The following is a 13,586-nucleotide window of genomic DNA, read 5'->3' on the forward strand; positions in this document are numbered from 1 at the left end:
TGTGGACACACCTGCCACTGTGAAGTCTTAACATTTGTTTCTTGCCGTCCCTTAACCTCCTGGTGAACTTCGTCTTTGAAGACTTATCAAAACGTTGCGGGTTGGCAAAACTTTCCAGAGCGCTACCCAGGCCAGAAAGCAGGCGCTCTCTGCACTTGACCTGAAAGTTCACCCTCGCGTACTCACCCCAGACCCATTCCGGTGCTACCTGTGTAGACACTGGAGTGATTATTCGTCATCCTCTGACCTCAGTTCCGCTGCTGGTAAAAACTTCACTTGGCAGCGGTGGGATTCGAACCCACGCCCCCGAAGAGACTGGAGCCTTAATCCAGCGCCTTAGACCGCTCGGCCACGCTACCGCTGGCTTGTAGCGGCTCTGCCTGTTTTTTTCTGATGGTAACTACCTTCCTTTACATCTCCGTTCTATTACATAGATTTGTATTCTTAAGTCCTAAATCTCAAGAACATATGGAGGAAGGGATGGAGGAACCGTAGGGCTCATCGCGAAAGTTTACTTTCCTCGTAGACTCTGGATTGTCCATCTCCCACCCACGGCTTAAAGAGGAATATTTTACTGAGTGAATGAAGAATACATGAGTAATAAGTGAATGAAATTTGTAACACAAGAGAAGGCTGTGGGCCTTTTGCAGGTGTCGACTATGTTGGCTTCCTCTCCCTCTGGCTACAAATATCTTAGGGAAGATCAATGAAGTATTCAAGCTAATTAAAGCCACAAAATCCTTGCTCCGAGGGAGCATGTCTTATCAAACGGAGATCTAGGGCATTTGCAAATGCCTGAACACCTACTTAGAGCTAGAATCTAACCAACAACCTAGATGCCAGTGGAAATCTACAGTCCTTTCTTTTACTAGGTGAGATATCAAAGAGTTGAGGCATGTGTCTCTGCTAAATTATTTCTTCAGAGGAAGCAAAGCCCCTTATATGGTTTTACACTCCATTCCTAAGACACTTGGAGATGTCTTCTTTCTGCTCTCATAGAGCGGGTGCTCATTTCTTTTGAATCTGACGGCTTTTATGACCTTAGGGGTTTCCCAGGCCACCACATTGGCATCTAAGCATGGCAAAATCAACCCTCTGAGACTGCTCCTGTCACTCCAGAATTTGTGCAGGGGAATGTCCAGGCGAGTAGAGAGAGCAGCGCTCAAGTTCCCTGCTGACCAACTCTGCCGGTCTCCACACACACTGCAGAGCTATGCCCAAGCCCCAGGAAGGAACGTCATCTCCAGGCTTTCCTCTGAGCTCAGGGACACGATGTGCTCATTTTTCCGAGAAAAACATTTTAGTGAGAAGTGACAGCAGACGGTCCTGCAGCTGCACAGAGGCCAGACTGGGACTGCCAGTCCCTGCAGCTCCCCTCTCCCATCAGGCAGTTTTTGTTATTGCAGGATATTCTGTACCTGTTTACAAGTTGCCTTCATTTGATAGCTGCCTCCAGTTTTCAAAAGAGCTTTCGGGTTCTGTCGGGTTTTTGCTCCAGCACATCACAGCCAAAATAATCATGACATCCCTAGAGCAGTAGTTCTTAGCTCTGTTCATTAGAATCACGTGTGGAACTTTTAAAAATTCTGACGTGGACCTGGGCTCTAGACCAATTACCTCATAATCTCTATGGGTGGTATCCAGGCGTCAGTATTTTATAGTTTCTCACATGCAGCCAACATAGAAAACCAGTGCCTGAGGATATTCCAATAAGCAGTTCTATTTCTTTTAAGGACTTCTCACTTGTCCCGCCTGTCATGTCCAAACCTGCTTGACACAGGCTGTTTCTCTGGATACCTGCTGTGATGCATCCAAGAAGTTGCCAGGTTCAATGCCTGAGTGTCAGTCGCAATGCTGCTTGACTACCACATGCCAGACCATGTGACTTGGTAAGGACCGTGTGCTGGAACAGAGGTGAAGTTGTTCACAGATTATAACGTGGAGCCACGTATCGGAAGGGTTCTTCCCTAATCCCTCCATGTTCTTCTATTTGTCTTTCAGCCTCGTTCTTTTATGTATCTCAGGATGACCCAAGGCTTCTCACCTCCTTATCTCCTCCCACACACCTGGGGTGAGCTCTGGACTGAACTAGCCTTAGTTCTAGGACCAAATACATACCCGAAATGACAGCTGAGAATGGGTCTTCCAGTTCAAGATTGCATGGATCTTAAATCATTCATTTAATCCTCAGAGCTGACTTTATCAATATATTCTAAAGTATTGGCTTTTCCATGACCTTTTACACAGTTTATAGAAGAGATGGGACAGAGAAGCCCCTTCCACTGCCACAGCATTCTTCCCAAAGTTCAGCCCAGGAATCTGGGAAGCTATGGGAGGTGGGGAATCTTGGGGGAGGGTTTGGTGCCACTCCCAGAGTGATCTGCAGGACACTTCAGAGATTTTCCACATTAGGAGAGACTAGGGGTCCTGATGGATATTGTGCAGGATAAATCGTACACCAGGGGGCAGTGTAGCTCAGGCTTCCTCCAGACTCAAATGCACAGGTTGCACTTTAGAAGATTCGGTTCCTGTCTGGTTGTGGGATGAGGGGGAAGTGGGGGGCTTTGTCTTAGAGTGTGATGGCCTGGGGATGTTGAGTTGCAATTACTTGAGCCAAGGACAAGTATTTGTTACTTCTTCCTTCTGCCAGTTTTGTTGGTTGTGGATCAACAAAATGAAGATCTCTCTTACAAGAATAGGGTAAGAAGCTGTAACTGAAGAGTGAGTGCACCAGTCAGGGGCTAAAATATGAAATCCAGTTCCTCCTAGTTGAACAACTTTAGCTAGTTGAATCCACAATATATAAAATAACAATATATCTGGATCAAGTGGGATTTATCCCAGAAAAGCAAAGTTGGTTTGATATTCAGAATCAATCAATGTGATTTATTATTTCAACAGACTAAAAAGAAAAATCTTATGATCTTACCAAAAAATGCAGACAAAGCATTTGACAAAGTCCACATTCATTCCAGACACAGACTCACAGCAAATTAGGAAAAGAAGGAAACTTCCTCAACCTGATAAAGGGAAGCTATGAAAAACTTCTGCTAATATCATGCTCAATGATGAAAGACTAAATGTTTTCCCGTAAGATTGGGAGTAAACATGGACATCTGCTTTCATCACTTTTTATAAATTTTTTTTTCAACGTTTATTTATTTTTTTTTTGGGACAGAGAGAGACAGAGCATGAACGGGGGAGGGGCAGAGAGAGAGGGAGACACAGAATCGGAAACAGGCTCCAGGCTCCGAGCCATCGGCCCGGAGCCCGACGCGGGGCTCGAACTCACGGACCGCGAGATCCTGACCTGGCTAAAGTCGGACGCTTAACCGACTACGCCACCCTGGCGCCCCTCATCACTTTTGTTCAACATGGTGCAGGGGATTCTTGCCCAATCAATAATGGGGGGAAAAATGAAATGGAAGGCATCTAGGTTTTTTTTTTCAATTTATTTTTTAATGTTTATTTATTTTTGACAGAGAGAGATAGCATGAGTGGGGGAGGGGCAGAGAGAGAGGGGGAGACACAGAATCAGAAACAGGCTCCAGGCTCTGAGCTGTCAGCACAGAGCCCGGCATGGGGCTCCTGAACCGAAGTCAGACGCTCAACCGACTGAGCCACCCAGGTGCCCCAGGAGGCATCTAGGTTTAAACAAACAAGTAAAGGTATCTTTTATCCCAAGAAAACATGAAAATCTATGTAAAATTCCTACAGAATCTACAGAAAGCTGTAACTAATAAGTGAATCCAGCAAAGTTGTTGGATAGAAAGCAAATATTACAATTAATTGCATATATTACTGTCTATATACTATATCTCTATATATATAGATATATAATTGTACCTAGCAATGAACTATCAGAAACTGACAATTTTAAAAACAATCCAATTTACATTAAATGTGAGATACTTAGGGACAAAATATGTCCAAGATTTGTACACCAGAAAAAAAAATGCTAAGATAGATAAAAGAAAACCTAAATACAAGGATCCTTGGATCACTTCACGTTTGTGAATGAGAAGATGCAGTATCATTAAGATATCAATTATCCCTAAGTTGATTTATAGATTCAATGCAATCCTAATCAAAATAACAAGGTTTTTAAATGTATTTTTAAGACATGTTTTTTTAAATTTAAAGTTTATTTATTTTTGGTAGTCTCTACACCCAAAACGGGGCTCAAACTCATGACTCATGATATCAAGAGTCCCATGTGCTTCCAACTGAGCCAGCCATGTGACTCTGGTTTTTCTTTTCTTTTTCCTTTGTTTTAGAAATTGACTAGCTAATTCCAAAATTCCTATGGAAATTCAAAGATATAGCATGCCCAAAACAACTTTAAAAAGAAGAACAAAATTGGAGCAAACTCACTCTGACTGACATCAAGACTCATAAAAGCTGCTCTAATCAAGACCATAGTATTGGTATTAAAATATAAAAAATAGATCTATGAAACAGGAGTACAGAGATAGAACCATACATAAATTATCTATTGATTGTTGACAAAGTTTCAAAGGCAATTCAGTAGAGACAGGTAGTCTTTTTTAATTTACTTTTTATTTTTTATTAAGTTTTTAATTTTAATTCCAGGATAGCTAACACAGTGTTATATTAGTTTCAGGTGTATGAGATAGTGATACAACAATTCTATACACATTACTCAGTGCTCATCACGATAAATGTGTTCTTTAGAAAGGTAGTTTTTTCAATAATGTTAAAAAATAATTTTGATCCCTACTTAACACCACATAAAAAAATAATTCAAAATGGATCATAAACCCAAACTATAAAATATTTAGAATGATATCTTTATCAAGTTGTATCAGGGAAAGATTTTTTTTAGAAGCAACACCAAAAGCATGATCCATAAAAGAAAAATATGATTAATTGTACTTCATCAAAATTAGGAGACTTTGCCCTTCAAAGACACTGTTGAGAGACTGAGAAAACAAGCCACAAAGTGGGACATAATAGTTGTACCCTCAGTCTTTAAGAACGATTTTGTCTCCTAAGGGACATTGACAATATCTGGAGACACTTTCAGTTGTCATAACTGAGACAGTATTACTGGTATCCAGTGAGTAAAGGCCAGGGATACTGCTAAACATCCTATACTACACATGACCTCTGACCCCCACAGTAAAGAATTATCCGGTCCAAAAATGTCACTATTGTTGATGTTGACTAGAATAACAAGCCACATGGACAAACTTAACTCTTGCCTCCTTTAGGGCACAGGCCAGTCAGGTTCCACCACCATCTACTAAAATGAGCAGAGAACTCCTTCTCAAAGCCTTGAGGAGGGGACAGTGCCTGGATTCAAATCTGAATGCGGTATATATTCATAAACATGTGTATGTGTCCAAATCATGCCTAATGCACCCTCTAGGTACCAAAGGCTATACACGTACATGGCGCAGGAAAGGCATTGCCCTCAAAGGCCAGGAAGTGAGAATGTTCCTTAAGGAGCTCAAATTCTTACTTCAAACCCATCCTAGGACTCTTTGGGGGCTAGGTAAGAGTCAGAGTGGTCTTCCTGGCCTGGCTCAAGTCTGGTGGTTGAATCACTTACCTGAGCTGGTGAGAACTTGCCTCCCTTGACCATAAGCTTCCTGCTTAACACATCTCCTTTGCTGTCCTGTGGTGAACTTGGAGGGAGAGACAGAGTGTGGGTTGGGAGGGGGTGCCGTAGTAGCAGAGAGACCAGAGGCACCTGGAAAGAGAAATAAGACGGAACATCCTATAGGTAACGCATTAGGGGTCCGAGAGGCAGCACCGGGGACCACAGGGACACTTTGGGCGCCCTGTGCAACTGTCTGAATTTTTTTACTTTGGCTCTGAGTGGAACTGCTGAAATTTTCCGAGTTAACCCTTAGAAGCAAAGGCTGACTTCATTCCCTGCTCCCCTCCGTGCCCCACCTTACCTGTTTACTGCACTTTCAAGGTTCTGTCAAGATTCCAAGACTACCTCTCCTCTCCTAAGTGCCCAGGTTAAATGCCATCCTTTGGCCACAAGGCCTTATCCTCTCCCTTCCAAACAGCGGGGGGATCGGGGATCCGGAGGAGTGCGTCTTTTAAAGATCTGCTTGTGAGCTCCCTTCCAGTAAAACGGAGTCCTTCATTCACTAGTCCCACCCCATCAGTCAAGAGCCGAGTAGTCAGAAAATCCACACATTGAGTTTTGGTCAAATCCCGCAGGGGTACTATAGTTTTATTTGAAGTGAAGGCAAAGGCCGTGACTACTTATGACTAGAAACAAAACCCTGGCAGCGGTGGGATTCGAACCCACGCCCCCGAAGAGACTGGAGCCTAAATCCAGCGCCTTAGACCGCTCGGCCACGCTACCAAATCCACGAAAGTGGGCTGCCTACACTTCCTACTTATACATTTCTGCTCTTTTTTTCAGCGTTGGTCTTTAAACCTTCAACCTGGGACCAAGATTGTAGGTATCACCAAAGGACCCTAAGAAAGAGACTCTTCCCTCCCTGCTTCGCTCCACTAGGATTCCAATCTGCATCCGCCCACCTCGGAACAGCTCTTCTCACTCCAGTAGCTAAAGGGAAAGATCTTCAAACCAAACCATCCGCTCCGGAAGCGAAGCTCTTGGGATCTAGAATCTAAGAGCATTCCAAAGACAGGGGTCGCGTCAGCTTCCGCCTAGCACCTAGTAAGCGCTCAGAAAGTATTTATTGAACGGATGAATGAACTCTTTTAGACTCCAGATAGCTTCGGGGTGGGGCTGGTGGGGTAAAGAAGACCAAAGCGGCAGTTTTGCTACATTTTGAGTTTGATACTTTTCGGTTCCGAAGCCAGGAGAGAAGTCTTCGAGTCTCCAGGAAGCGTAGGACGTGAATTAAAACCACCGAGAAAAAAAGCTTGCCTCCTGGTTCCCTTTTGCTCCTTTGAGACCTAACTGCAAATAGGCGGTGCCAATCTCCGCCAGCTCCCTAGTCTGGACGGAACAGAGTCTACAGAGTCTTCCTCCCCCCCCCCCCCCCCCCCCCCCCGTCTTGCTTGCCCGAAAGGAAGGCTTTGTCAGAATGGATCGGTTCCTGCTGCTGGGAAGCCTTCTGTCCCTTTCTTTAGAACTAACTCTTCGTCTGCCAGACAGGTCCCCTTTCCCCTGATCAGTAGTAGCCACGTGGCGCCTGTTATTACGGGCGACTACGGACGGAGATAGCCAGACACGCCCTTCCCTGGGGACAGAGCCATGATTCTGAGCCCGCACGGGTGCTCCTAGCACCCAGGAATTCCGGAGAACTTCCCTCTTCTCATCTTCCCCGGAAGCCCAAGCCAGGTTCCAGAATGGGGGAGAAAAAAGATTCACACCTATTCTCTTCTTGACACAGGGAAGGTAGACACACCTCAGTTCTCCAAATGTCAGCGTTTCTGTTCTGGGCCTACCAAACTTTGGTTTCCATGCTCCTTTTGATTACATCTAAGTGGAAATTACAGAATGCCAATAGCTGATGTGTCTCTTTTGCTAGTGTGTGGCAGTAGCAGAGAAATAAATTCAGTTAGTGCCTAGTCTTCAGAGAAAAACAGGTGCCTGTGTCACAGAGAAAGGCTGGGGGATGTGGGTTGGGTGATGTTTCGGCTAATTTTCTGCCTTCTGAAGATGGAAATTGTGGCTCCCTTGTGACATGCAATCATATTTGGCTAACATTATTTATTTGATAAAATTAAGGATATTTGGGGGCAACTTTACACAAAGAGCTTTAAACAGGGAGGTTGTGTATGGTTATGCTTTATGCTTCCCTCTCTCTTGCAAATATACAGCCTATGTCAGGGAAGAAGCCGCCAGACCGGGCTTACTTTCCTAAAAATAGACAATAGTCATTGTCTATTAATCAATTATGCTTCCCAAGAGAAGGGAAAAATAATCCCATGGTGATGTTGGGACACATAAAGGATATTCCCCACCCCCCCCCCCCAAGAGCCTCCTGTAAAATTCTACGGTCCTTGTTATGGGTGGAATCCTGTCCCCCTCTCCCCTGCCCCCCCGCCCTCGAAAAAAAGATCTATAGAGTCCAAATCCCCAGTACCTCAAAATGTGACCATATTTAGAAGCAGGGTCTATACAGAGGTAATCAAGTTAAAATGAGGTCTTTAGTGTGGGCCCTAATCTAATATGACTGGTGTCCTTATAAAAAGGGGAAAAAGGGCATAGAGGCAGAGATCTCTTTCTGGAATCCCATAAGCTTCAACATAAAGAGAGCAATGCTAACTCTGACATATTCTGTGGGGCTCTCAGAAAAAGAACTGCAATGCATTTTCAAGGGTATAGGTGTAGGCACATTGGGGCCACTTGTGTGGAGACAAATAACTGGAGAGAGGGACAGGGTTTTAAGCACAGAGCAGTGGTTCTCAAACTTTAACGTGCACCCAATCACCTGCAGGGTTTGTTAAAAAGCCATTGCTGGACACAACCCCTGCAATTTCTCATTTAGTAAACCTGAGAACTTGCATTTCTCATAAGTTGCGAGCTGATGGTGTTACTGAGCCAGGGAACATGCTTTGAGAACCACTGCCCTGGAGATCAGTTTTGTAATTTAGAATTCTGGTAGAAGTGAGGAAAAAGAATTGAGGAAGTCAAAGACCTGAGACCTCTTGAGAGCAGTGTCCAGGGAAGATATGTGTGCTTAATTGACAGCAGTGGGAATAAATGAGAAATCACAAATAAAATACATTTATAAGTGAGGGAGAAAAGCCTGGCAAAATAGTGAAGCCTGATGTTTTTTTTAATTATTTTAAGTTTATTTATTTTGAGAGAGAGCAAGAGCACAAGCAGGAGACAGGCAGAGAGAGAGGGAGAGGGAGAGGGAGAGGGAGAGGGAGAGAGAGAGAGAGAGAGGGAGAGAGAGAGAGAGAGAGAGAGAGAATCCCAAGCAGGCTCCTCACCACCAGCGCAGAGTCCGATGTGGGGCTCAAATCCACTAATCATGAGATCATGACCTAAGCCAAAACCAAGTGTCAGATGCTTAACTGAGTGAGCCACCCAGGCACCCCTAGTGAATCCTAATGTTAGGGACAGGGAAAAGGGCCTCCCAATACTGGACAATGGTAGTGGCCACTTTACCACCCTTTGGGATTTCGATAGAGCTTCCACTTAAGGATACCCACCTGTAGAAACACAGAAATCTCAAATGAACCACAGAAAATGGAAAATGGTGCTATCTTCTGTGATCTCTGGGCATGTTTATTTGTCCTGCTGGGTAAGACATAATGATAAGCAAGGGTGCAGGAGAAACTAGGAGAAATGCTTGCAGCCTTACCCTCTCCTGGACCATTTGGGAAGTTCAGTACATGCCCAAAACAATCGCCTGAGGCCCCCAGAAAACTTGCTGCTGGAGATCTTTCTCATCTGTGAAAGAACTTCAGAGACTTTAAGCCTGGGAAGGCTGAGGTCCCAGAACAATGCACCTGCAAGATCTCAGCCCAAGAACAGGGAATGTCACCCACTACTGTGTGGTTCCTTTTTTGTTCAACTCTCAAAAGTAGAATACTTGGTCTCCTAATTTCAAAGACTTACCACAGACTTCTGTATGACTATGGGGGCAGAAATCCTGCAATTGTACCCAGTATGCAGAGAAAAAACAAATTATAAATAGAGTTTATATTTACAATCTATTTCACTTGATTTTGTAAGTCCAAGTGTGTTTCTTTTTATCATGTCCATTGTATGGGCTTAGACAAGGTGGAGTCCACACCCTTGTCAGTAGTGTGCAATACCTGAACTCTCCTTTGATCTTAATCAGAGACCTAAAGATGTCTACCAGGATGTGCATCCTACTGTCCTCCACTCTATCAACTGAGCTACTCAAAGATGCATAGTAAAATTTATGCAAAATTTATTGAGGAATCTATTCTATTACCTCTCACAACCATATATATATTTACTGTGTTGATTAAACCTTTTATGCCCTTACTGATATTTTGTCTACTTGTTTAACACCTACTGAGAGAGGATTGTTAAAATATCCGATGATAACTGTGTATTTTTCTATTTCTCCTCTTCTGTCAACTTTTGTGTCTTATGTATCTTATTCTTACAATGCTTCTTATATTTTGCTTCTTATATTTGCTTGTTATATTTTGCTTTTTATATTTATGTTTTATAACAAGCTGCATTATTAGATACATGGAAATCCAGAAATATTGTGGGGTTTTTAAATAGAGTTTATTTTTTAGGGCAGTTTTAGGTTCACAGCAAAATTGATTAGAAAGTACAAAGAGTTTGGGTGCTTGGGTGGCTCAGTAGGTTATGGGTCAAACTTCTGCTCAGGTCATGATCTCGCAATCCAGTCCATGGATTAGAGCCCCACGCTGGGCTCTGTGCTGAGAGCTCAGAGCCTCAAGCCTACTTCATATTCTGTGTCTCCCTCTCTCTCGCTACCCCTCCCCTGCTCCCACTCTGTCTCTCTCTCAAAAATAAATAAGCATTAAAAAACTAAAGAAAGTATAAAGAGTTCCCATATACCTCCTGCCCCCACATATACACAGCCTCCTCCATTATTAACATCCCACACCACGGTGATGTATCTGTTACAATAGATGAACCAACACTGACACATCATTCTCACGCAGAACCATAGTTTACATTAGGGACCTTTGTGAATTCCTGTGAATTTTCGGATTGTTTGTTTCTATCTCTATAAAGAATGCCATTGGGATTTTGATATGGATTGCCTTGAATCTGTAGAGCACTTTGGGTAGTTTGGATATTTTAACAATTTTGGATAGTTTGGATTCTTCCAATCCATGGACACAGGATGTTTTTCTATTTATCTGTGTCCTCTTTAGTTTCCTTCATTAATGTTTTATAATTTTCAGTGTATGAGTCTTTTACACATTTAGTTAAGTATATGCATATATAGGAGCACCTGGGTGGCTCAGTTGGTTAAGTGTCCAACCCTGGCTTAGGTCATGATCTTGTGGTTTGTGAGTTCGAGCCCTACATTGGGCTCTGTGCTGTCTGTTTCAGATTCTGTGTCTCCTTCTCTCTCTGCCCCTCCCCCACTCGTGCTCTGTCTCTCAAAAAATAAATAAATGTAAAAAGGATTTTTTTGGAAGTATATGCATACACATGTCTATAAATAACAATTTCCTGTAACTTGAGAGTTGGTTCTCTTGTATCACCAAGAATACTTCTATTTCCTCTTTCCTCACGGCAGCCTATCAGGTATTTGAGGATGGTGATGATGTCCCTCAAGTTTTCTCTTTCACATACCTAAAAACTTGAGTTCCATTAAACATTCTTCCTCTAGTGAGGTAGCCAGCTAGCCAGCCACTCAGTCCCTCTGCATTCCTGTGGTTCACCTGGGCATAATGCCTGAGAACAGTGCTTACAAAATGATCCCGATAGAAAAAAAGTTGGACAGCCATGAGCAGTGTAGGGAGAAAGAAATCAAAGGCAAGAAGACAGTAGTGGAAGGTCTGAACAGAAGTAGCAAGAGAAAGCTTTTTACAGAGACCAGAGTAATCTGCAGGTGATATTTAAAGGGGCTATGGAAAGCAGAATAAGTCAGCAGGAATTCCAGGGCACCAGGCAAATGTTTGTAGGGTAGGGCTTGACTTTTCAATTCTTAAAAGATTTCCTTTAGACAGCACAGAGCCTGTTTGGGATTCTCTCTCCACCCCTCCCCTGCTTGCTTACTCGCTCTCTCCCTCTCTCTCTCTCCCCCAAAATAAATAAATGAACTTAAATTTTAAAAAACAAGCCATCAACTTTTGTAGAAAGTCAGCTGCCACCCTTCCCCAGCTGGTCGAGGGAATCAGCGGCTCAAGGATAGCTATACACTAAGCCCTACTGTCCTCCCCTCTTCTGGCTGAGCTATGTACGGCTATATGCCACATTTCTCCATTTTGTGTTTAGGATACTGCAAAGTTTGAATCTTTTAATAGATGGGACAGAACAGTCTTACAAGGTTGTTGGGTCCAAAATGGGGGTGTGGACACGAATGAAATGCAGAAATGAAGTCTTGGGAAGTAACCATTGTTTTTTGTTTAAGCATCATAGGTTTGGATCTTACAGGTTTGAACCCTGGCCCTCTGGTGTCCAAAGTGAGAATCACATGTCATGAGAATCACATCATGAGTCAAAGAACTGAACCGCACATCCTTTAAAGGACCTGCATTTCCATGGCCACTCATCTCAGTCAGTTTCTGGGGAGTTTTGTGACATTCTCTACTGTGTTTTCATTTGCTCTGATCCCATAAATACCCAGTCTTAGTTTCCTCACACTGTTAAAAACATGAAATCTCTTGCTCAAATCCTGCAATTAAGCTCAACCTATTTGGGATTGAAGGCCATTCCCTCCAGGTCTTAGAAACGCAGAGTCTTATAGAAGCTGAGTCCAAGAAACATCCCCTTTGCCTATCTTACTTGCCAAACCTGAGAGCACCCAGATGCAGCTCAGACCACACCCAGCATTGCTCAGGCCTGAAGAAAAGCTGAAAGGTGGCTGGCACTGGTCATCCACTTAGCAGGACAGAATGAGGCTTCTCCCAGTGGAAAGCATGTTTCCTTGGGAGTCTGAAACTATGCACTAACTTAAGAGAGGAGGCAAGACATTTTCCAGGGGAACCTGCCCAGCAGGGCTGAAGGCACATGCCACATCAAACTGATTCTACTTAGTGTTTGCTTAGTGTTTGGTTGAGGACATTACCTTAGAGATTCTCACTCTCAGTAGGTAACCATATGTTTATGTTTAGGTAAGTTCTCCCCTTTTCCATGAGGATGCTGTGTGTGTTGGTATCTGGCACACCATTTAGTGACCACATACATATGAGAATTGGCACCTGAATTCAGGTGCCACCTGGTTTCCTGGAATTTACACTTAAACTGTATGAGAGCTGGAATGCCCTTGGAGATTTTTAGTGTTTGTTTTACCAAGAATTCCAGGAAGAGGAAAGTAAAAGATTCCATGGTAGTCCAGATTTCTGTGGGTTATGATATCCTTTTTTCTTTGCACATATATCTGCATTTGTTAGCTCTCCATTTCAAATACTTATTAATGCCCTGAGATGTGCTGGTCTCTTGGCTAGGTAGCTGGAGACTCAGAAGTATAAACAATACAACCTTCCCCTCAAGGAGCTGAGGTATAAGCTGAGGACGTTATATTAATATATATGATTTTTTAATGTTTATTTATTTTGACAGAGAGAGAGACGGCATGCATGCTTGTGGGGAGGGGCAGAGAGAGAGAGAATCCTAAGCAGGCTCCTTGCCATCAGTGCATGGGCTCCATTCAACAAACCATGAGATCACAACCTGAACTGAAATTAGAAGTCAGATGCTCAACCAACTGAGCCACCCAGGCGCCCCGTTAATGCATATGATTCTTTTTTTTTTTGCATATGATTCTTAAAACAAAATAAACTTAGTAGTCCATAGCTAAGTGCACTAGAATCTCCTTCCCTTTTTCTTTGCCTTCTCATTTGTTCTTTCTTTGTATCTTCCTTTGCATTTTCAAAAAGATGGACACAGGTGGGATGCCTGGCTAGCTCCATTGGTAGAACATGCAACTCTTGATCTCAGGGTTGCGAATTCAAGCCCCACCTTGGTGTAGAGATTACTTAAA

At 43.3% G+C, this 13,586-nt stretch overlaps 1 protein-coding gene and 2 non-coding genes across 10 annotated transcripts in view; all 3 read right to left on the reverse strand.

Moving 5' to 3' along the window:
• The window catches only part of RNASE11 (ribonuclease A family member 11 (inactive)), a 97,190-nt gene that overhangs the window by 77,621 nt on the left and 5,983 nt on the right, over positions 1–13,586 (reverse strand). For 5 of the 8 annotated variants that reach the window (XR_008299260.1, XR_008299261.1, XR_008299259.1 and 2 more), the window contains exon 2: positions 5,576–5,716. Coding sequence is in view for 1 of the 8 variants with exons in the window: in XM_053224243.1 (XP_053080218.1) it covers positions 5,576–5,716 (141 nt within the window). In the remaining 7 variants the exon portion in view is untranslated. Of the gene's footprint in view, positions 1–5,575; positions 5,717–6,528; positions 8,788–9,126; positions 9,215–13,586 lie in introns of those variants that run through there. The other 3 variants (XM_053224238.1, XM_053224240.1, XM_053224242.1) reach the window with 3 other exon arrangements.
• TRNAL-AAG (transfer RNA leucine (anticodon AAG)) lies at positions 278–359 on the reverse strand. Its single transcript has one exon. It is a non-coding gene; the product is annotated as a tRNA-Leu (tRNA).
• TRNAL-UAG (transfer RNA leucine (anticodon UAG)) lies at positions 6,268–6,349 on the reverse strand. Its single transcript has one exon. It is a non-coding gene; the product is annotated as a tRNA-Leu (tRNA).

This window comes from Acinonyx jubatus, chromosome B3 (assembly GCF_027475565.1).
Source record: "Acinonyx jubatus isolate Ajub_Pintada_27869175 chromosome B3, VMU_Ajub_asm_v1.0, whole genome shotgun sequence".
NCBI classification, from domain to species: domain Eukaryota; kingdom Metazoa; phylum Chordata; class Mammalia; order Carnivora; family Felidae; genus Acinonyx; species Acinonyx jubatus.